This window comes from Acinonyx jubatus, chromosome D2 (assembly GCF_027475565.1).
Source record: "Acinonyx jubatus isolate Ajub_Pintada_27869175 chromosome D2, VMU_Ajub_asm_v1.0, whole genome shotgun sequence".
Taxonomy (NCBI): Eukaryota; Metazoa; Chordata; class Mammalia; order Carnivora; family Felidae; genus Acinonyx; species Acinonyx jubatus.
The window spans coordinates 46,391,727-46,418,336 of NC_069393.1; the positions used below are offsets into that span (position 1 = coordinate 46,391,727).

General features: G+C 38.1%; 1 protein-coding gene and 1 non-coding gene across 3 annotated transcripts; both read left to right on the plus strand.

Moving 5' to 3' along the window:
* The first annotated feature begins 29 nt into the window (after positions 1–29).
* On the plus strand, positions 30–26,245 carry LOC106989484 (mitochondrial import inner membrane translocase subunit Tim23). 2 transcript variants are annotated; one of them, XM_015087972.3, is made up of 7 exons: positions 30–283; positions 2,526–2,584; positions 9,586–9,679; positions 10,235–10,319; positions 13,169–13,227; positions 14,992–15,102; positions 25,765–26,245. In XM_015087972.3, exons 1-7 carry the CDS (start codon positions 178–180, stop codon positions 25,878–25,880), a joined length of 630 nt encoding a protein of 209 aa, XP_014943458.2. In that variant the 5' UTR covers positions 30–177; the 3' UTR covers positions 25,881–26,245. The 2 variants fall into 2 exon arrangements, with proteins under 2 accessions (XP_014943458.2, XP_026918347.1); XM_027062546.2 differs by lacking the exon at positions 30–283 and adding an exon at positions 341–1,124.
* LOC113600395 (small nucleolar RNA SNORA74) lies at positions 12,252–12,455 on the plus strand. The gene has a single exon (XR_003421397.1). It is a non-coding gene; the product is annotated as a small nucleolar RNA SNORA74 (small nucleolar RNA).
* Positions 26,246–26,610: the final 365 nt, after the last annotated feature.

Below are 26,610 nucleotides of genomic sequence, written 5' to 3' on the forward strand. Positions count from 1 at the left end.
ACAGTTGTCGCAAAGCGGAAGTGCAAGGATTAGCGCGTACCGGCTCCCGGAAGGTCACCGTGTGAAGGAGGCAGTGGTAACGCGGGTCTCCCCGCTGTGACTGGGGAGCAACGGCCCAGCAGAAGAACCCAGCCTCAGGTGGCGGGGAAGAGCAGACGGGCGGTTTGCTGCAACATCATGGAGAGCGGCGGGGGAAGCGGGAACAAAACTACAGGGGGGTTGGCCGGCTTTTTCGGAGCCGGTGGGGCAGGTTACTCGCACGCGGATCTGGCCGGCGTCCCGCGTGAGTATCGGGCCTAGGTTGTGAACATTTCTCAGCGGTTCTTGCGACTCCGCCAGATGTATAGCGTGTACTGTTCCTTTTTGGGGGCTGACGTTCACAATCTTAGTACCAGTGGTGGGGTTAGTGTGTTTGCGCTGCCTCTTTCAAGACTGAACCAGTTTTTGGAGCCACGGATCCCCGAGAAGTTCCGTTTGGGTGACCTGGACTCAGGAGATGTTGCATGTTCTTTTTATATCCAAGCACGGTGCCTCATTTTTCCTCCCGCACATTCCTTGTGCGTTGGTCTGTGTGCTTGGCTCTAGATTAAGAGGAGAGCCCAGCTCTGCAAGTAAATGCATTCCAAACAACGAGTCTGTAAATAACTTTTCAAACACAAAGTTCTGTGTTTCGAAACCACACTGTAGCCGTCAGGGCAAAACATTTAATAGTGCGAATAGCCAAGAAAGAAACGGGAGTCGAGCCTGCGGGAGGAGCTGAGAAGCGAGCTGCGCTTTAAAAGTCACTTACGGACTTGAAGAAAAAAAGTTAAGAATTTTAGGAAAGGAAATATGCAAGATCGAAAGTGCAGAAGCATGAATGTCCTACCTGTGCCCTTTCAATCCTGTGAATATGTATTCCAGATGTCTGTGACTTTGTGGGTGTTCAAATGGATGAACAGAACTTGTTCTGATTCTCCAGGTACTTTATGCTCAAGAACAAAAGAGCCCAGTGTCACCTCTGCCAAAACTGAATCTGGAACGCATTTTACACATACGTCTTCGGAGGTCTGAGTTTTGGAGCACAGAGGGCACTACCTTAATGTGACCAAGCATTGTTACGTTAATTTGATTAAGATTTGAAGGTAAATTGAGAAATGGAGGGATGAACACCATTCACTGAGCACCTGGGATCAACCAACGACTTTTCTGGATAGAGGACTACCAACAGTTAGATAACTGCTGCGTTCAGTGAACTGAGCCAAGTAACACAAATAAACACATTTCAGTTATATGTATAAGTGTACATAAAGCCATCAAAACCGGGTCATGAGATAGTGATGGGAGCAGGATGCTATTTAAGAGTGGGTCAGAGAATGCAACTAGAGGGTGTTGACATTTGAGCTGTGACCTGAATATAGTATAGATCGGAGGTGAGGCAGGTGTACAAGGGAAAATAGTCCAAATGCCCTGAGAAAAAACAAAGTTGGCATGTTTAAGGAACAAATGATGGGCCAGTGTGTCTATAGAGTTGCAAGGGAGTTGGAGTAGTAGGAGATAATGAGATGAGGGCAAGGAATGACCACTAATGCAGTGTTTTGTAAACCATGGTAGGAAGTTTGGATTTGATTACAAGTGTGAATGGAAGCCATTAAGGCTGATTTCCTTTTCTTAAAAAAATCACTTTAGTTGCTATATAGGAAGTAAATTGAAGGGATTAGAGCAAGTGAGGAGTCCATTTAAGTAGGAGATTGTTACAGTAGTCTAGGTGAGCTTTAATGGTTGGACTAAGATGGTAGCAATAAGGATGGTGGTAAGTAACGAAGTTCAAGATACTGAACATAGAATTCATATTGATGAGAAGACTTCAGTATTTCATAGATTGTGAGCAGTCAACTGAGGTGCACAGGATTCAAGGATTAAATTTAAAATATGAGAAAGCTGATTGACATATTTTTCTGTCATCAAAGTTAGTGGGATTCAAGTGTGGCTGGCTGTAAGTTTCCATTTTCTTTTGTTATGACCCCCATGCCTATGGTGATAACCCGAGAACACTCTACACTGCCACAGCAAATCTGTGTCAGCGGCTGTCAATACTGCTGAAGGAACTGCCTTAAAATATTTATATACAACACATAACCCAAGCACTGTTTTTCTCATGGAATTGATTGGTCTCTTGTCAGTCTTATTTTGCAATTTGTATAGATGTCAAGCATCCTTGTAGCAAAGTAGAAAGAAATTAGCTTTATAATTGACCTTGGCTATGCTTCCTGCTACTTTGATTATTTAATCCACATTATTGCCAATATCTTCTTGGTATGACAGCCTGAACTCATACCATTTTCCTAGTGTAAGGCATGGTTTGGTATTCAGGACCTCAGGAGGAGGCAGCCTCAAAACTGCCAGACAGGATGAGCATAGAAAAGGAGAAATTTTCATATTCAAGTGAGCCTATAAATCAAAATTGGAAAACGAAACAGTGTGATTAACACTAAATGAAATAACTTTTTAGAATTTCATTGCAATATGCTTTGTTTTCTCTCTAGTGACTGGTATGAACCCTCTGTCTCCTTATTTAAATGTGGATCCACGTTATCTCGTGCAGGTAAGATTAAGAGTAGTCCTTTTATGAATTTACTAGTTTGGTGTGTTATCTTACTGTTTAAAAAAAAAAGTTTCCTACGCTAACTAGATCTACGATACATACTTCTGGAGGCACCAACTCTGGTCTCCATCCACCTTTTTTCTTTGTTCTGAAACTCTGGGGATTTGGCTTGCGTCTCCCTGATACTATCCCTTTAAAGGGTTTTTGAGGTTCAAGGTGTGTTTTTTCTCCCTATTTAAACATTTGTAAAGTATACTAACATAAACTTTACCATCTGACCCATTTTTAAGTGTACTGTTCAATGTTACCAAATGCATTTATAAGATTAGGCAACAATTACCACCTACCATATACATAACCCGTTTCATCATGTAAAACAAACTATGCCTGTTAAAAAAAATAACTTCATTCCACCCTCCCTCCCACCCATCCCATGGAAACTACCCTTCTGCTTTCTGTTTTTGATACTCTAAGTACCTCAGATAAGTGGAATCGTACTGTATTTGTCTTTTGTGATTGGATTATTTCATTTAACATAATGTTCTCAAGTTTCATCTATATTATTACTTATGTCAGAATTTCTCCTTTTTTAGGCTGGATAATATTTAATTGAATGATATTCCATTTTGCTTATCCATTCATCTGTTCCTGGACACTTGGATGGCTTCTGTATTTTAGCTACTGTTGATGTGAACATTACACTAATGTGTACAAATATCTTTTCCCAACTCTCCTTTTAATTCTTTTAGTTACATATCCAGATGTAAAATCGCTGGATCTTGGGGAAATTTTATTATTTTCTGAGGAATTGCAGCTATACCATTTTACATTTCACTGGATCTCATAAATTTTGACATGTCGTTTTCTTTTTTATTCATCTCTTAAGTAAAGGGTGTGTTATTTAATTTCCATGAATTTGTAAATTTTTCAGTTTTCTTTCTGTTACTGATTTCTAACTCCTACTGTTGTGGCTGGAGAGGATACTCTCTATGATATCTTTTAAAATCTTTTGAAACTTAATTTGTGTCCTTACATGATCTATCTTGGAAGATGTCCCACATGCACTTGAGACGTATATCTGTGCTATTATTGTTCGGCAGAGTGTTTTGTATATGTCTGTTAGATCTGTTTGCTGTTTGATTTATTGTATTAAGTCCTTATTTTCTTACTACCTTCTGTCTGGTTATAATGTTTGCTATCCATTATTGAAAATAGATTATTGAAGTTTCCAGTTCTTAGTGTAGAAATTTCTATTTCTACCTTTAATTCCATCATTTTATATTTCATGTATTTTAATGGTCTCTTACTAGATATGTTTATAATTTAATCTTTTTACTGCATTGAAACTTCTTAATATTTTTATGACCTTTTATTATTATGCAAAATCTATATTTTCTGATACTCATATGTTCACCCTGTTCTCTTTTGGTTATTATTTGCATGGAATAATCTTTTTCTGTCATTTCACTTTGAACCTCTTTGTTTTTGGAACTAAAGTAAACCTCAGTGTAGTTGGATCATGGTATTTTTATCCATTGTGCTGATCTTATGACCTTTGTTTACAGAGTTTGATCCATTTATATTTAAAGCGATTACTGGAGCCACCTGGGTGACTCAGTCTGTTGAGCATCCAACTCTTGATATCAGCTCAGGTCATGATCTCAGGGTATTTGGATCAAGCCCCATGTCAGCCTCCTCGGTGAACGCAGAGCCTGCTTGGTATTCTCTCTCTCTCTCTCTCTCTCTCTCTCTCTCTCTCTGCCCCTCACATGCACGCTCTTTCTCAAAATAAATAAATAAAAACTTCTAAACAATAAATTAGGCATTGATTTCTTAGACATGACACCAAAAGAATAAGTTATTAAAAACAACTGATAAATTGGTTTTAATAAAAATTTGAAACTTTTCTACTCCAGACTACACACTTAAGAATAAGGAAAAGACAGTTCACAAACTGAAAGAACATAACTGTAAATCATTTAATATTTGATAAGGACTTAAATCAAGAATATGTAATTTTTTAGAAAACTCTTAAAACTCATTTATAAGAAGTTTAAAAGTGGGTAAAAGATCTGAACAGACATTTCTCCAAGAAGATACACAAATGTTCAATAATCACATGAAACATGTTCCATATCACTTACTAGAGAAATGCAGATCACAAAAACAAAGTGAGATACCACTTCACACCTGCTATAGCTATAGTTAGAAACACAGGCAATAACTGATGTTAGTAAGGATGTGGAGAAATTGGACCTTCATGCACTACTGGTGGAAGTGTAAATTGAACTAGCTGCTTTGGAAATAGTCTCACAGTTTCTCAAAATATTAAAAGTAGGGTTACTGTATGACCCAGTAATTCCACTCATAGATATATACCCAAGAGAACTGAAAACATATGTCCACACAACAAATTATACATGAATGCTCATATCAGCTTTATTCTAAATAGGCAAGAAGTAGACACAATCCAAATATCCAAGTTAAGAATGGATAAACAAAATGTGGCATCTCCATGCAAGGAGATATTCTGTAGCAATAAAAAAAGAATGAAGTAATGATGCTTGCTACAACATGGGTGAACCTTGTAAACTTACTAAATAAAAGAAGCCAGTCATAAAAGACCACATATTGTATGATTCTATTTATATGAAACGTCCACTACTGATAAATATAAAGAGACCGAAAGCAAATTGAGTAGTGGCTGCCCAGGGTAGGGGATAGATGGAGAATGACTGCTAACAGGTATGGGGTTCTTTTTGGGGTAATGAAAATGCTCTGAAACTGATTATAGTCTGTTGTACAATTGTGAATATACTAAAAACTCAAAACCACTGAATTATACACTTTAAATAGGTGAATTATATGGTATATGAATTATATATCCATAAATTGGGTGGGTTTTAAGAGTAATGGTTAGGACTTTTTGTTTCAAGATGGAACACTAAATATTTGACCTTTGCATTTCTTGTTGAGTGTGTTTGTTGGGTTTTTTTTTTAATGTTTATTTTTGAGAGACAGAATGCGAACAGGGGAGGGGCAGAGAGAGAGGGAGACACAGAATCTGAAGCAGGCTCCAGGCTCTGAGCTGACAGCACAGAGCCCAACATGGGGCTTGAACTCACCGCAAGATCATGACCTGAGCCAAAGTCAGAAGCTTAGCTGAGCCACTCAGGCATCTCTTGTTGAGTGTGTTTTGAATACAAGCAAGTTGATTAGGGCTTGTTTAAAATTTGTTTGTTTTTGCTGGAAGTGTTTGTCAAATATTATCTACACTGTAGGTTTATTGCTTTTATTTCAAAAGTACCTCTCTGTCAGTATTTTACTCAAAATTTCAAAACTAATCAAATGTAGTTTGCTTAAATGTTGGATTTAAGCTTAAAGGTTATACTGTAGCTCCATTTAAAAATACAGTAACATTGGGACCCTGCATTGCTAGGCAGGGCCAAAAAGGTTAGACAGCAAAGAAGATTCTGTATTTTAAAGAAATTGTGATTCTTGCTTAATCACTCACACTTGTAGTGACATCTCCCATTCAAATGTTAGAGGGACTTCAGAATTGAAAAAGTTTTCTCGTCTCATTGTCTGTTTTTATAAAAACCATGGAAAGCCTAAATTTAAAAACTGTACCTTAAGTAAGTTGCATTTTGTGGAACATTTTTCCATACTTTTGAAAGACAGACATGTTAAGTACTATTTGTGAACTCCCCATATACTGATTTTTGGCAACAGCTCTTACTTGAGGCACCATTTGTGGTTTCTCTTACTATTGATTTGTGTTGTCACCACTTTTGCATCCTCACCAATACGTTAAATATTATATTAAGTAAATAGTCTTCCTCTTTGTTAGGCCAGATGAACATCCAGTATAAACAAGGAGAATTTGGGGCGCCTGGGTGGCTCAGTCGGTTAAGCGGCCGACTTCAGCTCAGGTCATGATCTCGCGGTCCGTGAGGGCTGTGAGTTCGAGCCCCGCGTCGGGCTCTGGGCTGACAGCTCAGAGCCTGGAGCCTGTTTCAGATTCTGTGTCTCCCTCTCTCTGACCCTCCCCCGTTCATGCTCTGTCTCTCTCTGTCTCAAAAATAAATAAATGTTAAAAAAAAAAAACAAAAAAAAAAAGCAAGGAGAATTTGGGGATGCCTGCGTGGCTCAGTCAGTTAAGCGTCCAACTTTGGTTCAGATCATGATCTCACAGTTCATGGGTTCGCGCCCTGTGTCAGAGCCTGGAGCCTGCTTTGGATTCGGTGTCTCCCTCTCTTTCCCTCTCCCCCGTTCGCGCTCGCTCGCTCGCTCTCAAAAATAAATAATAAATAATATTTTTTCAAAAAACAAGAATTTGAATATTTCTAACATGCAGTTGAAATATAAATATTTCACATAATCTCAGCCACCTGACTATTTTATCAGGTACACTGGTGCCCATCCTTGGATTTGTTTCTTTTCTGTGGTAGTAAACAATGGTATTGGTGATCTTTTAGTGGTGCTAGTGCCCTACCCTGTCAGCAGCACAAGTTGAACTTGAACTTTTCAGTGTATCTTCCCTACATACATTGTATAAAGATACTTTGAGACCAGCCTTGGTAAGTGGTTATTTTTTGCAGTTTAAATTTGGCTTGCAGAAGTGTTTTTTCTATAACATCATAAACTGTTAATCCTATTTTTATAGAAACCAAAAGCCTTAATTTTATGGAGATTAATATAATTTGGCCAGTGTCCCCTCCCTCAAAATATCTTTGGAAATTTTTGTTATATGACACAGTTGAGATTAATAAGCCCCAGTGACAATTAAGCATCAGATTGTTTCCAGGTGGCTCTGGGTGTGAATTGATGTACATTTGCCTTCATCCTCATAGTACTTTTATCCCAGTTGACCCTAGCAAAGAGTGAGTTGGAGATGACATGCACTTGTGCTTATTAATGTCCATCCTGACCGTTTTCTTAGTTCCCTGTTTGTAATACATGATCCATTTCTGGATTGAAGAAATACGTATCTCATTAAATCACATGGCATTTCTAAAAACCTCAAGCCAGAAGCACAACTTATTTTTATTTTTATTTTTTAAGTTTAATTACTTATTTAGAGAGAGAGAGCCTGAGCCGGGGAGGGTCAGAGAGAGAAGGAGAGAGAGAGAATCCCAAGTAGGCTCTGCACTGACAGCGAAGAGCCCGACATGGGGCTCAAACTAATGAACCATGAGATCATGATCTGAGCCAACATCAAGAGTCAGGCGCTTAACCGACAGAGCCACCCAGGCACCCCTCCAGAAACACAATTTAAAACTAAGTCATTAATATAAAGGTCAAGAAGCACCCAAAATTCACAAAACTGTGTAATAGCCTAGGATCTCTTCAGAGTTTGTTCGTTGCCCACCAGACCATTTGTGTGATGAGAGTAGCTGTGCTTGCTTATTTGTGCATTTTTTGCTGAGAATGTATGCACAAGCCAGAAATAAAAAGCCAGTGCAGAGCTGTAGCTCACTGAAGTTCCATATTTGGTAAAGGGATGTTTCCTTGTTAGCAAGTTGCCAGCAGTGTTTTAACCATTTTTGTATAGAAAGTTTGGCAATTATGTATTGAATGTGTTCTTTATAAGAGTATATTATAGAATCATGGGGTGCCTGGGTGGCTCAGTTGATTAAGCATCTGACTTCATTTCAGGTCATATTCTCACAGCTCAGGAGTTCAAGCACCACGTCAGGCTCTGCTGACAGCTGAAAGCCTGGAGCCTGCTTCAGATTCTGTGTCTCCCTCTCTCTCTGCCCATTCCCCACTTGAATTCCGTCTCTCTCTGTCTCTCTCTCTCTCTCCCTCCCTCCTTCTCTCAAAATAAACCTTAAAAAAAATTTTAAGAGTATATTATAGAATCAATCATATACTCTTACAGTAGCATTTTCAACTTAGGATTTTTGGGTGACTCAGCATTCGTATCAAGTTTGTGTATGCGTTTACTGGAAGGAGAGACGATGGCTTTCAAAGATTATCAAAAGAATATATGCTCCCCCAAAGAGTTAAAAATTATTTATTAAGGGGCACCTGGGTGTCTCCATCAGTTAAGTGTCCCACTGTTGGTTTCAGCTCAGGTCATGATCTCACAGTTTGTGGGATTGAGCCCTGCTTCGCGCTCTATGCTGACAGTGCAGATCCCGCTTGGAATATTCTCTCTCCCACTCATACTCATTCTCTGTCCCCCCCCCCCCCACTCCGCTTGTACACGTGCATTTCTCTTTCTTTCAAAATATGTAAAAAATAAAACTTAAAAACAAAGGAGAATTAAGGGTGCCTGGGTGTCTCAGTTGGTTAAACATGACTTCAGCTCAGTTCATGATCTCATGGTTCGTGGGTTTGAGCCCCACATCGGGTTCTCTGCCCCTCCCTTGCTTTATTATTTCAAAAATAAACATTTTAATGTATAAATATAAATAAAAAAGGAATTATTCATTAGGAAGGTAATTTTGCCCTTACATAACTGATCCAAACTTTTGTGCTTTTATAGTTTCTGCCCTTTCTCTTATTTCATTTGGTTTTATACATGGTAAATTGTGCTTGATAAATAGTAGCTACAGAATGAGAGTTGCTCTCTTTTTCCACGCTGGTTTATTTCAATCCAGTAACCTGTGACTTGTCATACCTTTCAGTTTCCCTTTCTCTAGAGCTGTGCTTCCTAAACTCTCTAGCACTGTTACTTCATATTCATCATTAAGTAAGGTAAATTAAATTGATTACAATCTGTCAGACTTACATTGAGAAACTAAGTTCCAAATGAGAAAGCCTCCTAAGAACTAATGAGTATGTATAATTGTATATGTTGTATATTTCATTCCACTTTGATATAGGGGTTGCTATTGCACAAAGTTTTATTTTGGTTTGACTAAGTATAGTTGGGTTTTAGCTAATTTAAAGGTTTACTTTTTGTGAAAAACTACTTTGACAAATGAGGAAACATTTTGCAAGTACTGGGTCTTGAGGGGAGCTCAACTCAGTTTTTATTATTACCTTTTTAGGATACAGATGAGTTTATTTTACCGACTGGAGCTAATAAAACCCGGGGTAGATTTGAACTGGCATTCTTTACCATTGGAGGATGTTGCATGACAGGTGGGTATGATAAAGTTTTTTTTTTTTTCAGTGTCCTCAATCCACATAGTCAGAAATGCTTAAAATCCGGGGCGACTGGGTGGCTGAGTCAGTTGAGCATCTGACTCTTGATTTGGGCTCAGGTCATGATCCCAGGATCATGAGATTGAGCCCTGCATTGGACTCTGTGCTGAGCCTGGAATCTGCTTAAGATTCTGTCTCTCCCTCTGCCCCTCTCCCCTAATTGCACACTTGCTGTCTCTCTCATCTTTTTTAAAGTGCTTAAAATCCAAAGCAGTTCAAATATTGGTTTCAGGGTTTTAAAGAATCATTATTTAGGGGCACCTGGCTGGTTCAGTCAGTAGAGCATGTGACTCTTGATCTTGAGGTTATAAGTTCGAGCCCCACATTGGGTGTAGAGATTACTTAAAAATAAGATCTTTAAAAATAATAACAATAAATAATCATTATTTTTGTTTATCTTTGCCTATTAAAAAGTAAAAAAGAATCAGAAGTGCAGTTGTTTTTTAATACAAAGCTGCATTATTTGGATGAATTGTTACTGTGATTTACTAGGGGCTGCATTTGGAGCAATGAACGGTCTACGGCTAGGATTGAAGGAAACCCAGAATATGCCCTGGTCCAAACCAAGAAACGTACAGTAAGTCTTATGTAATCATCTAATGTAGTGATATTTGAATATTAAACTACTTTGTTGGCTTGATGAACACAGCCTTGAGATGACACATGTTTAGAGTATTGACATATGTTTTGATCAATTTTTTTATTTTCTTACTGAAAATAAAAGAAACTAAGGAGTCAAGTTACTGAGACTAAGGTTTTTAAAGGAGTGATTTTTGAGTCAGTGTCCCTCAATTAGCTGGTGCTACCCTATCCTAACTTCTATACCTTTTTCATTTGGCAGTTCTATATAACATGCTTTTCAGGTTGTTGAATTGCTCATACATTATTTGGATAGTTCGAGGGCCTGCAGAACCATAGGACATGATAGTAAATAAGCACGTAAGAGTGATTGCTGGATCTGCTCTCATTCCAGTTGAACTTTTTATTGATTTTACTCTCAATTTCTGAAATGGAGGGCTAACGCAAAGTTATCATGAAATTCTTAAAACTTAGTGGTAGTTTCTGAATCTTCTCAGGAAATTGAAGTTTGTGGAAAATGGAAAGTAGTACATCTTCACCCTGCCTAAAAAATAAACGTGACCAGTCCATGTAGGTATTCCCTAAATAATAGATGAGTGGAGTCACACAGTATGTATTCGATGGCTCATGGTCTTGGTTCAGGACACATTAAGCTTTATCTTCTTTATATGTTGTTTAGCCAGCAGATGGCAGCAGGTGTTCTAGAATTAGACCTTGGGAATCCTGAAGGCTTGTCAAGTTTTTCATATTCCTGTTACTATGGATCTTGCTTTACTAGGCCAGATCCTTGTATATTTTTACATTTATATTAATATTTGTCCCTTACTCCAATAATTTTTTTTTTTTTTTTACTTTTTTGTGTTATGGAGAATTTTGAAAATGTACAGAAATAAACAGTAGTACAGTGAAGATCCATGAACCATAACCTCTTCTCAACAGTCAACCAACCAGGATTGGGACCAGTTATGCACCATCTCATTCTCCCCTCCCATATTACTTTGAAGCAAATCCCTAACATACCATTAAATACCAATTTGAAGATGCGGCACCTGGGTGGCTTAGTTGGTTAGGTGTCCGACTTTGGCTCTGGTCGTGATCTCACAGTTTGCGGGTTCGAGCCCTGCATCAGGCTCTGTGCTGACCGCTTGCTCAGAGCCTGGAGCCTGCTTCAGATTCTATGTCTCCCCCTCTCTCTGCCCCTCCCATGCTCGTGCTCTGTCTCTGTCTCTGCCTCTCAATAATGAATAAATGTTAAAAAAAGTTTTTTAAATACCAATTTGAAGGTGAAGTTCTCCTAGAAAAGATAACCTTTGTCTCTTAAAACAGTGACAGTATTGTTTGGGCAAGGGGTGCAGGGAGAGAGTCACATTTGCAATTTTTAGATCAGATTTTTTAAATCTTCTGTATTACTTTTTATATAACCACTCTGATATTCCTGGGTAGGAAGCATTTAAAATAGGAGACAGCCTCAGGGTTAAACCTCCGACCTTGATTCAGGTCAGGATCTCATGGTTCCTGAGTTCAGGCCCTGCCTCAGGTACTCTGCCCCTTCCTTGTGCACTCTTGCTCTCAAAACTAAACAAACATTTAAAATAGGAGACAGCCTGTAAAAATTGAAAGGACAGGGTTTGGGTCCAGACAGATCTACATAGCTTCAAAGTCTAGTTCCATTATATACTATTTTTTGGTCTTAGGTAAATTTGTTTCTACTTTCTGCCTTTAAGGGTTATTAAGAGGTGATTAAAGTTGGTAAGGGCCCAGTAAGTGGAGATATACTGCCCAAATTGCATACCAAAGAATTTCACCAATTTGCAGTGTTAAACAGCCTTTAGAGATAATACAAATTTTTGTTATTGGGCGTTAATTTAAATGAGTTCTTTAACTCCATTAAATGAGTTTTTTCATTCTTTGTTATTATAATTTCATAATTGCCAGCAGTAGTCAGCTGTCCGGATAGAACCATTCCTGTGATGGTGTTACACTGCTGGGAGAGGAAAGTCCTGTCTTTTTCCTCCAGTTGCCTCTGTCACTGTTCTGGTGGCGCCTGGCACTGGTGTGAGGCAGAACTGTGCTTCCTTGAGAGTGTGCTAAGCGTTCACTTGGGCCGCTTAGTTCTAGTCTGGGAGCAGACACAGCATGTGCTTTCTCCACATATTCTAATTAGATGGTTTTTTCCTTCTCTTTGAATACTTCCCTGTAATTCTGCTGTATTCTGTAACAGTCCACGCTTTGATTCTATTTAATATCTTGAGTATATTCTTCCTCCAAAAAAATTTAATTGTAAGCTAGATCATCCATTAGAATGGTCTTTTTCTTTTTTTAATGTAGATCAATTACTGTAAACTTCTCTATAAAATACATTCTAGGCTATCATTCAAAGCCTTTCTATATTTGATTTATATTTATTTTTAATAATAATAATTTTCCTTACTCATTGCCCAAAAATGTTGGAAGTTTAACCTTCATTTATATTTGTATAAAGTAAAAGCCAGCCTTACTAAATTCTAAGGAAGTATTAAGGTATCTTTTAAAATTAAGAAAACCCTGGGGACACCTGGGTGGCTCAGTTGGTTAAGCATCCAACTCTTGATTTCCTTTTCAAGTCATGATCTCATGGTTCATGAGATTGAGGCCCTTTGCTCTCTCCCTCTCTGCCCCTCCTCCACTCGCACGGATGTACTTCTCTCCCTCTCTCAAAATAAATAAATAAACGTTTTTTAAAAAAATAAAATTAAGAATACCTGAGTGTTGGGTTTATACGTTGCAAATAGCTACAATTATGGTTTTTCAAAGTGCTAGAGAAATAATGATTCTAAGTACAGATTCTTTCTCTTTCTGCCCTGGTAGGATTTTGAACATGGTGACTAGGCAAGGGGCACTTTGGGCTAATACTCTAGGTTCTCTGGGTAAGTAGAGTCTCACTTAATAATAAATCATTAATGCAGAGGATATATATGTATCATGAACAATTTGACCTGCCAAAATTCTGGCCCTAGGATATTAAAAATTGTATTTGAATCTACTCTGATGAGTAATGTAGGTAATACTTAGGAAAAGACCATGAACAACATAACAATAATTCCAGATGCTAATACCATTTTTCAGTGTTTTAAGTCTTTTTAGATATTATATACTCTCCTGTCCAAGCAAGATACCAACCCATGTTTTAGGTAGATATGGAGTCCACATAATTGAGGTCCAAGTCAAATGCCTTTGTATGTTAAGAAAGGTTCAAGGCCCTGTAGTAAGATACAGATTAATGCAACCCTTTTGCTATGTTTTCCTAATAGCCTATTCAGCATTCTGTTTACCTAAGTAGGTTTCCCAGACTGAATTTTCAGAGGTGTTATAGGGCCTTTGTAGATAATGAAAACATTTGCAGTTCTGAGCAAAGGGTAATTTAGTAGGATTTAGGACCAAATGCTTTCATATTATACTATTTATGAATATTTGACTCTCTTGATTATTCATAGCATATAATAAATGTACCGGTGGTACTTACGCTCTAAGAACCAAAAATTTCTTTGTAACTTGGTTGAAAGTCTGAAAATCTTTTAATTGTGGCAGATTAAGTAAGGGAAATTTTAGGTATCTCATTGAAAAAATAGAAAAAGCATCTGTTGTGAAAGAATAATAGCCTAGCTTTGTTGTGGGATTTGGAAGCAGTACATTTTCACACTGTAAGGTCAGATTGACATTTGAGATCCTAGTAAATTATTGCCTCCATATGCTACTCATGTCCTCTTTGCCCCCACCCCATACACAGTCACCCTCCTTTGTTCCTGTTTGGTTGCTTATATATCTCCAGAGTGAAAAGCCATCCTGCTCTGCCCAAGGACTTTCTTAGTTTTAGCATTGCAGGCAAGTCTCAGTCCTAGGAAAACTGGGATGGCCAGTTGCTTTGTATGTTTCTGATGTAATAGAAGTTCAGTTTCAATTAAATAAGTTGAAAGGGTAAGAAGAGCCTTTATAGAAATATAAGAATATCACAACAGAAGGGTTGTAAGGCTGAGTTTGGTGTAACATTGAAGGGTCAAATAAAGCATAGTTTCGAGAAAGGTAAGGAAAAGGATTAGTAGTAATCTTTACAGGTACAAGAGATAGATAGTTTTGGGGAGCATCTTGTTAAAACTAAATAAAGCTAGTGTTACAGTTTTTGCCTGTGCCAGAACCAAACCTCAATTTTTTTTTAAGTTAACATTTCTCTTAGAATAGAAATGCATGTGTTTTTGTTTCTAAATTCAAAGTATAGCTATTAAGAATAAAATATAAGTGAAAATTTTAAATATTTTTCCTGAGATTCTAAGAAAAATGGAACTTTTTATAATTAACTACTATTGGTGTTTCTTCTGAAGCTCTTCAGAAATTGTCTTTGTATATCCTGAGTTGTACACACATGTGCCCGCTTTACAGGCTAATGAATATAGTTTTTCCTACTTTTTGTTTAGAGTATGTATTATTCCATTATATGGAAAGTCCCTTTCTGGGTCTATCCGCTTTGATGGGCATTTTATTTACAAGCTTTTGCTGTTACAAATACTGTTCTAGTGACCATTCTTTTATATCTTTGAATGTTTATAGAATGTCTGTAAGATAGATTTATCTAAATATAATTGCTTTACTGACTTTCAAAAACTTTTTTATTAGTAATCAGTCCATTTCCCCTGTAGCTTTGCTCTATAGTGCATTTGGTGTCATCATTGAGAAAACACGAGGTGCAGAAGATGACCTTAACACAGTAGCAGCTGGAACCATGACAGGCATGTTGTATAAATGTACAGGTAGGTACTGTTGAATGACGAGCTATCTCTGAATACACTTTGAAGTATGCTTTGAAAATGAAGTATCCACAGATTTCAGAGTACACTTAACACATTTTTTGCAGTGTAATGGAGTGTTCTCTAAAACCTCATGGGTGTTTGGGGTTTTGTTTTTGTTTTTTTATTTTGATAAAGTACACGAAACATAAAATTGGCCATCTGAACCATCTTTAAGTGTAAGTTTACTAATGTTAAGTATATTTACGTTGTCGTGGAGCATTACCTTCATCTAACTCCAGAACTTTTCTTCATCTTGCAAAACTGAAACTCTGTATCCAACATCATTTTCCCCATCCTTTAGCCCTTGGCAACTACCATTCTGCTTTCTAACTATGAATTTCAACTCTGAGTATTTTAGGTATTTCATGTAAGGAATAATAATAACTGCATTTGTCTTCTTGTGACTGACTTATTTCTTTTGGCATAATATCATCAAGGTTCATCCATGTTATAGCATGTTTCAGAATTTCCTTCTTTTTCAAAGATGAATAATACTCTGTTTTACATATATACCACATTTTCTTTATCCATTCATCAGTCAGTGGATACTTGGATTGCTTCCATCTTTGACTACTATGAATAATGCTCCTATGAACATAGGTGAACCATTCGATTTTGAAAAAATAGAACCCTAAGAGTTGAATCAAAATGACCTGAGTGAAGATCAAAATCAAATCCTTCTCTAAGATGGAAAAGAAATTAGCATTCACTGCGTTATACCCCCAGTTATAAGCACTTAATATAACTTATTAAGAAGTGCCCCGGTGACTCGGTTGAGCCTCCAGCTTTGGTTTAGGTCATGATCTCACAGTCAGTGAGTTTGAGCCTCACATCAGACTCACTGCTGTCAGCACAGAGCCTGCTTCAGATCCTCTGCCGCCCCCAACGCTCCCGCTGCCCCCCCCCCCCGCACCCTCCCGCCCGCTGCTCACACATGCTCAGTCTCTCTCAAAAAAGTAAAAGTTGAGATATATATATATAGGACTTATTTTATTTAAAACTGGACTGATAATCATCACACCCCAGTTTTATAGATAAGCACAGTATTAAGAGGACCTCTTTCAAAAGGTCCTAACTAGTGATGGACCCAAATTTTTTTTATCACATTTCTGCTTTAAATGGCTTAATTAAGCTACTTATACTCATGCCTCTGAAAATTACTTTTGTTTGATTTTTTAGACATTAGACACTTGATTAACTGAGCTAATTCTTTTTAGAAATTCCTCCATCAAAATTTCAGGTAGCCATTTTTGCTCAACAGGGTTATGAAATCCAAGATTTCCTGATATATCTGAGAGTAAGAGGTTTTTTCTGTATTGAAAATGGATCACATTTGGGGCGCCTGGGTGGCTCAGTCGGTTGGGCGACCGACTTCGGCTCAGGTCATGATCTCGCAGTCCGTGAGTTCGAGTCCCGCGTTGGGCTCTGTGCTGACAGCTCAGAGCCTGGAGCCTGTTTCAGATTCTGTGTCTCCCTCTCTCTCTGACCCTCCGCCGTTCATGCTCTCTCTCGCTCTCTCTCTCTCTCTCTCTCTCTCTCTCAAAAATAAACGTAAAAAAAAAAAAAAAATTTTTTTTAAAAAAAAGAAAAGAAAGAAAATGGATCACATTTGGAATTTTATCCCTAAGAGCTCACAGTACTTCTTACTTGTGTGTATGTACTCATGTAAACAGAGCTCCCAGGTGGATTAAGACATTACATACCTTTTATGTCCATGAAGTTGTTACCTTGACATAGAAAAATCATGTTAAAAATACTGGGGCATCTGGGTGGCTCAGTCAGTTGAGTGTCCGACTCTTGATTTTGGCTCAGGTCATGATCTCACAGTTCATGGATTCAAGACCCATGTCAGGCTTCATGCTGGTAGTGCAGAGCTTGCTAGGGATTCTCCCTCCCTCTCTCTTTGTCCCCCACTCATGTGCATGTGCTTGCTTGCTCTCTCTCAAAATAAATAAACTTTAAAATATTTAGATATTAGAGTAATTTAAAAAATGTAAAAATACTTCACATTGAAAATCTTTAGGGTCAGACAAAAGAATTTAAAACTTTAACTGCAGCACAAGGGTTCACTGAGCAAGAGTTTACTTGGCCCAAACTATGCTTACAAAAGATCAAATTAATATTTGAGAAACCAATTTCACATAAAAATATGGAATTCCAGCTTCTTTTGAATAAATGGAAGATACCAAGCTTACATTATTTGTGTTGGCAAATGGCCGGGGTTGAGTGGGAGCTGCTGTTGCACCAGTTGATGGGCACTGAAATTCTACCTCAGTACCACTAGTCCCTGACTTCTTACTCAGGGTAAGCCGCTGTGGCATTTCCTCTGCTGAGGGCATCCCTGAATATAAGAATGTACTGAATTACCATCTTAAGACATATTACGCATATTTAAAAGATAGAAAAGGCTGAATTCTTGATATCGAAAGACATGGGAGCCTAGCTATCTGTGTCCGGGACTTCCTTGCAGTCATAGCATTTATAACACAGGGTGGGACACCTTCAGCTTAAATTATGAAAGAGAAAGTTCCTGGCTCAGAAGAAAAAAAGCAAAAACAAATTGATTCTAGGTCAGGTGACATGTAGATTTCATTTTCCATTGCAATTGTGAAACATAGATGAAGTATCTGACCCAGAATTCCAACGTTAGCTCATAGTTTCCTGGCCGAACAATTTAAATTTAGCTCAGCACATCAGAATCAGTATACAAAAGCAGAGCAGTATCTTTCATTGATTTCTGGTTTAAAATAAACCAAAGACAGAGCACAGAATTAGGAATTTTGTGTGGTAGGAATACGAATACAACTTCAGCTTCTAGATTCAGGGATTTAGAAAAGGGGTGAGACACTCTTTTGGTCTAGAGCCAGCCCAAACTGTTATAGACACAAGTTTACATTTAGGGAATGGCTAATTCCTGCTGACCAAAAATATTTCCAACTCTTCAACAATGGAAATTAAAAAAGAGGAAGTTTGAAATTAAAGTAGTATAACTCAGCTTAGATTTGGAGCTACTTTCGTGGAAAGAAAAATCATGGGGAAAAATACATGAGAAAATGGGTAGCTGTCAGAACAAAAGGAGGCTAATTTAAAGGAATATTTCTGATGGGATGATTTTAGTTTAAATCCAATGTTTAATGAGTTTAAATATTTTTCAGAGGGTATTCAGAGGGTCATTAGATTTTCTGTGGCATGTGAAAATCTGTTTAGTAATAAACAGTATTCTATCAGAACAAGAACAGCTGTAGTTTTGCTCTTGTTCATAAGCTTAGGACTAATGTTTAAAAGGCCTGGTCACTAATCTTCAGAAACAAGGCATCAGCAACCAAAAGATATGGGTCCCCCCTTTCCCCTCACAGAAAGCCCCTGACCTTTTCATTCTATGCCTTCCATAAGAAAGTCATCTTAGAAAAGCAAACTAAATAAAAGTTAAAAAGACCTACAAATCCATTTCATCATAATAAGTAAATGTAGGGCTTATTATTGTTAAGAGGTACTATTTATCAATAGGTTCCAGGCCTTCAGAATTAAACTGTATATGCTAACCATACTTTTTTGATGATTCTTTATTTCTGTTACTGGCAGCAGTATTCTTCCAGTAAATTAAGACAGATGTAACATATATTACAGGCATAGGGCTGTAATATATAAAACATTTCGACAGATCACTTAAACCAACAATCCAATTAAAAAATGGAGTAAGGATTGACAGAACACTTCAGGGAAAAATACAAATCACCACTAAACAATAGAAGTCACTAAATCTTACAGGCAACCAGGGTAAAGCAAAATAAACCATTAAGATAATATTTTTCACCAAGTATCTTTTAAAAAGTGATGATAGGTAACTGATGTTTACCAGAGGGGAAGTGACACCTAATATTGACAGAGGTAAGCGAGCAGTTGACATTAGTTATTGATATTTTAAATTTGTAGATCTTTGCTCAGCAATTTATCCTACAGCATACTAAGGCATACACACAAAAAAGGGGTCTGGACCACCATAACCACCACAGGAAAGCAACCAAAAAGATGAAGAATCTGGTGGGAAAAATCATCCTAAGAGGACAGTAATATGGGGAGGCAAAAACAGCAGAGATAATTGAATGATTACATGGAAGAACCTGGGTTGCTAGGAAGGGACCAGTGGGGTGGAGGTGGTCCTGAGGAAAGCCCGAACGTCATCTGCTCTGCTGTGACAGTCACACGTACTGCTTCCACTCTAACAAAGCAAAGAAAAAAAATAGGGAGGCCGGAAACGTCTGTTCTAGTGTTCCGAGTCACCTTTGGTTTCTGCCCTTCTCTTCTGTGTCCCTTCACTTCATCATTTGTGCAGTTCACTACCTAGCACCTGAGTTGCCTTTTCTCACAAGGCTGAACTTCTGTAACAGTATTTTTCATTAGCCATTTTGACTTTGGGCTTCTGCCTTCAGTCTGTCTTATCTATTCACTATTTCTGGTTTATCTTCCCGTATGGTTCTAATTCTAGTAAAACCTTTGATGATGACACCCTGTGTTTCAGCCTAAATTTAAATTTCTCATCCTAGCCTTCCTTGCTCTAATCCTCTCCCATTTTCAGACTTTTCTCCCACACTGTTCTTGTGTATGTTATATGACCAAATACGTAAATTTGAAATCCAATCCATCCATAAGGCCCAGTTCAATTGTTAATACCTCTTTCAATAGATTTCCTTTTTTGGGGGGGGAGGGGGCGGTGATTGAACTTTATTTAGTTTTGGGTTTTTTTTTTTTTAATTTGTATTTATTTTTTTAATTTGCATCCAAGTTAGTTAGCATATAGTACAACAGTGATTTCAGGAGTAGATTTTTTTAATGCCCCTTACCCATTAGGCCATCCTCCCCTCCACAACCCCTCCAATAACCCTCTGTTTCTTCTCCATATTTAAGAGTCTCTTATGTTTTTGTCCCCCTCCCTGTTTATTATTTTTGCTTCCCTTCCCTTGTGTTCATCTTGTTTTGTATCTTAAAGTCCTCATGAGTGAAGTCTTACGATATTTGTCTTTCCCTAATTTCACTTAGCATAATACCCTCTAGATCCATTCATGTAGTTGCAATTGGCACGATTTCATTCTTTTTCATTGCTGAGTAATACTTCATTTTATATATGTGTGTGTGTGTGTGTGTGTGTGTGTGTGTGTACGTATATATACACATATATATGTGTACATATATATACACATATATATATATACACCACATTTTCTTTATCTGTTCATCGATGAACATTTGGGCTCTCTCCATACTTTGGCTATTGTTGATAGTGCTGCTATAAACATTGGGGTGCATGTGCCTCTTCGAAACAGCATCCCTGTATCCCTTGGATAAATACCTAGTAGTGCAATTGCTGGGTCATAGGGTAGTTCTATTTTTAATTTTTTGAGGAACCTCCATACTGTTTTCCAGAGCGGCTGCACCAGTTTGCATTCCCACCAGCAGTGCAAAAGAGATCCTCTTTCTCCACATCCTCACCAACATCTGCTGTTGCCTGAGTTGTTCGTGTTAGCCATTCTGACAGATGTGAGGTGGTATCTCTTTGTGGTTTTGATTTGTATTTCCCTGATGATGAATAACATTGAGCATTTTTTCATGTGTCGGTTGGCCATCAGGATGTCTTCATTGGAGAAGTGTCTATTCATGTGTTTTGCCTATCTCTTCACTGGATTATTTGCTTTTTGAATGTTGAGTTTGATAAGTTCTTTATAGATTTTGGATACTAACCCTTTATTTTCTTTGCAAAAATCTTCTCCCATTCCATTGGTTGCCTTATAGTTTTCCTGATTGTTTGCTTCATTGTGCAGAAAATTTTTATTTTGATGAGGTCCCAATAGTTTATTTTTCCTTTTGTTTCCCTTGCCGCCGGAGAACGTGTTGAGTAAGAAGTTGCTGCGGCTGAGGTCAAAGAGGTTTTTGCCTGCTTTCTCCTGGAGGATTTTGATGGCTTCCTGTCTTACATTTAGGTCTTTCATCCATTTTGAGTTTATTTTTGTGTCTGGTGTAAGACAGTGGGTCCAGGTTCATTCTTCTGCATGTCGCAGTCCAGTTTTCCCAGCACCACTTGCTGAAGAGACTCTTTATTCCAGTGGATATTCTTTCCTGCTTTGTCAAAGATTAGTTGACAATACGTTTGTGGGTCCATTTCTGGGTTCTGTATTCTGTTCCATTGATCTGAGTATCTGTTCTTGTGCCAGTACCATACTGTCTTGATGATTACAGCTTTGTAATACAGCTTGAAGTCCGGATTTCTTTTTTTTTTTTTTTTTTTTCTTTTTTCTTTTTAATCTATCTTGGAGGCGATTCAGTATGGTGAAAAAGACAGTGGGCTTTGGCGTCGAGTGGGTTTGACTTGACCAGCACTAGGTCACTAAACAGCTACACCAAGAGAGTAACTTGTCTGAATTTGTCTATAATAATACGAGAGCAACCAGTATTCCCTTCATAGACTCGTAAATAAAATCACCTATAGAAAGTAAGTGACTTACCTCCTACCATAAGCACATTTTATACCATTCTTAGAAGGCTTAACACAGTTTTCCTGGTAGGAAGTCAATAGGCAAAAAGTAAGATTGAAAAATCAAGAACTAGCAAGATAGTTATGTTTTTTAGAAACAAGATAAAGAGCAGAGAATGAAAGTAGTTGCCTTTGGAAATAGAAATTAGGGTGAGGATGGTGAGTGTGCCACATTGTTGTGTATCACTAAAATCTTTTAGCACTTTTTAAATTGTTTATATGGGCTACTTTAATAAAAAGTGAAAGTGAGCAAAGACCTTTATCAACATAATAAAAATGAGGTATTTGGGGCACCTGGGTCGCTCAGTTGGTTACGCATCCGACTTTGGCTCAGGTCATGATCTCATGGTTGATGAGTGCGAGTCCTATCTCCAGCTTTGTGCTGACAGCTCAGAGCCTGGAGCCTGCTTCAAATTCTGTGTCTCCCTCTCTCTCTCTGCCCCTCCCCTACTCATGCTCTGTCCTCCTTAAAAATAAATAAACACTTAAAAAATTTTTTTTAAATAATAAATAAAAATTAGGCATTAGATTACAAGGGTGGAGTGGGGAGACACTGTTCAGTGGGTACAGAGTTTCAGTTTTGCAACATGGAAACAGTTCTTTGGAGATGGATGGGGTGATGATAGCACAACAATCCCAGAAAACCTAGTGCTACTGAACTATACTATTAAAATGGTAACTTTTACATATGCTTTATCTCAATTTTTAAAATAAATCCAATAAAATTTTGGAAAGTATTTAATAGCCATGACAGTGTGTAAGTAAGGCAGTTCCTCTAAAGCAGGGGCCAAGAACACCTGCTGGCCAAATCCCTATCTGTTCACTGTCTTGAGGCTAAGAACATGTTTTGTTTTTAAATATGGTTGACGTTTGAACTCCGTGAGGTTGAACTGCACAAAGTTTTCTTTGATCAGCACAGTACTATAAATGTGTTTTGTCTTGAGATTTTCTTAGTAACATTCTTTTCTCTAGCTTGCTTTATTGTAAGATTGTAATACATAATTCACATAACATACAAAATACTTACTGATCAACTGTTTACGTTCTCAGTAAGGCTTCCAGTCAACAGCAGGCATTAGTAGTTAAGTTTTGGGAGGAGTCAGAAATTGTACTTGGATTTTTGACTGTGCAGTGGGGGGGGTCACATCCCTAACCCCACGCATTGTTAAGGGTTGACTGTAGTTACATTTTAAGTGGTTATATAAGTATCTACATAATAGCCTTTGGGCCCTGAAAGCCTAAAATATGTACTTTCTGGCCACTGTAAGAAAAATATTCTGATCCCTGCTCTAAAGTAATTGTCAGTTCAGTGTGTTAGCTCTACACTATCCAGCTCTATACCCCACAAACAAGGTACTTAAGTATTCTGGGCCTTATTTTCCTATGTTTAAAAGAGATAATATTTGTCCTTTCTGGAAGAGTTGTGTAAGGACCAAAAAGGTAGAAGGTAAAACTGAAACACCTGGCTCACATTTGTTTTGCTTTATAGACATTGACCGTTGGCCTTCTTGCTCAAAGCAAGAAAATTTGCTAATCAACTTCCTGTGCTTAGTTGGGCAAAAGTTGGTTACAGAAAGCCTAAAGGCAAGGCCCTCAAATGTTTAACACAACCAGTTGGAAAACACTGGAATTAATAGAAAGTTTAAACTAAAACATGGCTTGGTATGTGGTAAGAGGCTATCCTTGAATCAGAATTAGCTGTGCTTAGTAAGTCAAACACTGCCTATGTTTAGCGTCTACTTGGTGGAAATAACTTTTTTCTAGCCTTCAAAGAAGTGACATTTTGGGGCGCCTGGGTGGCTCAGTCAATTCAGTGTTGGACTTTGGCTCAGGTCATGATCTCATAGTTCGTGAGTTTGAGCCCCGCATCAGGCTCTGTGCTGACAGCTCAGAGGCTGGAGCCTGCTTCAGATTCTGTGTCTCCCTTTCTCCCTCCCCCCGGCTCGTGCTGTCTCTCAAAAATGAATAAACATTTAAAAAAATTTTTTTAAAGTGACTTGTTTAAGTTTCATTTTGGTCAGAAAGTAGAAAGCTTTCCGGGGGATCATAAGAGACACTTAATGTGCCACTGATGTCCCTAAGGTCTTAGTCTTGTAGTTCACAGTTTCATTATGTTACCCCTAGTGCCTCTGCCCAGGGAGGCTCTTTATTTGATAGCTAAGAACTAATGTGAAAATCCTTCCAAAAGTAGAAATTAGGACACTCAAAGCAACGGACCAACCATAAGGAACAGTTTACAGCTATTTCCAAACCAGTGGGCAGAGTTCAGAGCCCGGTGGATCTGTAATCAACTAAAGATCTAGGGGAGTTTTCAATGTTTAGTCCCAGGAAAACATCTGCAAAATCATTGTGCTTTCAGTTATCTGCCCTGCATCATTTTTCTGCTAATAAACAACAGTGAGACCACCTTTCTTTTGTGTCGACTCAGAATGGAGTACTATATAACCTGCTTGAAAGAATCCTCATTACACACAAAGTTTAGATTTAATAACTGAGCCATACTGATGCTGTTGCAAATATCATTTATTCTCCTGTGCTTCATAGTTTATTTTCCTCATTTTAGTCATTTGATCTAATTATAGTTTACTTTCAGCCCCTAGAACTTTTTGTTGACTTACTAGTCAAAGACATGAAGTAGATTTTTATTAAACTGGGTAGATTGTTTTTGAGTTAGCAGGTTGAGTGTATATTACATTTATAATTTTCCAGCTGCATCGAATACAGGTGCAAAATCCAACTGCCATACTTAGTCTAAACATAGCAAGAGATGATGTGGGATTCAAGGAGAGAGCTCCCATTTAATTTTTTTTTTAATTGTTTCTGACCTCTCCTCCCCACCCCCACCCCCCCACCCCCGCCGTATTTGACAGCTGTTTATAGATGATGCCTGCAGCTTCTGTCTGTTTAAGAGAGATAATTAGGGCACTTCATGTTGGAAGCCTACACAGGTCAGCTATCAGACATCTTCAGACTAGAGAGGATCCTGAAGGGAGTGGCCCTTTAATCTATCGGCTGAAGCCATCTGGCAGGACATTCATTGCAGGAATGCTTGGTCTGAAGTGTTCTAACTCAGCAACATCACTGGATTTCACAGAATTTACTGGTTTGTACCCAGAGGGCCTCTAGGAAGGTAATCACAGGACCACAGCTCCGTTCCACCTTTGCCTTCCTAACACAGGACTTAAAATGAATACTCCATTGGTACAATGTGGGCTTCCTGACATTTATGGTATCAACTTGTTTGTAAAACCATAGAACATCAAGTTATTTCTTAAAAGCTTATTTCGGTGCCCCTAGTCCTCTTACTAGACTTGGGGACTGTTTTCAGGTAACTGATGAAAACGTTTTTGTTTTTGCATTTCAAGTGTAATCCATATTGCTAATCTTTTTTCACATGAAGAAAATTGTTTTGTTAAGCAAAAACAGTTCAAAGTCTAATCCTTGGGTTGTTTTTCAGTAAGTATAATGCTGCTCGGTGCCTTATTGCTCATTAATTGTAGATTGTCAGATATGTCAGTGTAGGAATGGAGGAGTGGGGTGGGGGTGTCAGTACCTAACTCAAAGCTTGATTATAGCCATCTTATCACCACTTCTTGAGTCTTCAAAGTTAACAGAGGACCTGTCCAGAGTCCAAAGATAATGTTAATACTGTTTCCAAAGAGGGTGTCACCTTGTTTATATTATAGCTGTAAATCAATTGGTGGGGCTTGTGGGTTCTAAACAATGACTAACGGGAAATTATTGCTTTGTTTAGGACTTCAATAATATGCATGAGATCTTGTCAAGTGTGGGAACAAGTGAGATTGAGAAAAATCAAATTATTAATGCTCATGATCTTAGCTACAAATTGTAAAATTAAAAGAAAAAATGGTTGTGAATGAGAATACAGTGTATGTATTAAACTGGTGATTTAGGGATGTTTCTCTTGAACCTGTCTTGGTTTCTTGTATTAACTTTAGGACTTCTGTTTGAGATGGAATATTTACATATAAACAAATCGTGTGCCTCAATTTCATGATAACATTATTTAATCCTTTGCTGCTAGGACACTGTGTAATACAAGGCTGTTTTGTTTTCGTTTTCTTTTCCTTTCCCAGGTGGTTTTCGAGGGGCAGCACGAGGTGGGCTAGCAGGACTGACGCTTACCAGCCTCTACGCACTATATAATAACTGGGAGCACATGAAAGGCTCCTTGCTCCAACAGTCACTCTGAAGATTTGCCAACTTGTGAATGGAGGACACTTTAGTAGCAATCCAGATCAATTTATAGGTCAGTCTGGAGTTACTCTTTCTTCCTACAATTAGTTTGAAAAATTGGAGATACCAGTTTGCTGTGGCGAAGATCATGGTTGGTTGACCGGGACTGGCACTCTTTCCAGCCCAAGCTGAAGCCAAAACCCTCTGGTGGCTGAGTAATGTGGTTCTCCCTTTCTCTGGAACTGGAAAACTACTTACTCACAGAATTCACGTCGTGATGGTTGTCGATAGTATATCACCGCATTTGTTTATTTAATGATCTGAAACTGTAATGTTCCCTTGTATTCCCAATAAAAGGTGAAAACAGAACTAAAGTCATAACTCCACTGTAAACACAGTGGGTGTCTCCATTTAAAACATTTTTCTGGGGGGACCTGGGTGGCTCAGTTGGTTAAGCATCCAACTCTTGGTTCCAGCTCAGGTAATAATTTTATGGGATTGAGCCCCATGACAGGCTGTGTGCTGACACTGCAGAGCCTGCTTGGGATTCTCTCCCTTTCTCTCTGGAAATAAATAAACATTTTTAAAAAATGAAAACATTTTTCTGGGCATAAAGTGAAAAGTGACTCTTAAAAGCATTTCTGTCTGCCCCCACTAGGCCCAACAAATTTTCATGGTTGTGTTGAAATGAAGGGCTACTTGGCACCATTAACAGCCAGGTTACAATTATTCTGCCATACAACTGA

Coding starts and splice junctions, on each gene's coding strand:
- LOC106989484 (XM_015087972.3), top strand. CDS start 178: ATGGAGAGCGGCGGGGGAAGCGGGAACAAAACTACAGGGGGGTTGGCC. Junction 10,320..13,168: donor TCCAAACCAAGAAACGTACA/GTAAGTCTTATG, acceptor CTGCCCTGGTAG/GATTTTGAACATGGTGACTA. Junction 13,228..14,991: donor TAATACTCTAGGTTCTCTGG/GTAAGTAGAGTC, acceptor TTTCCCCTGTAG/CTTTGCTCTATAGTGCATTT.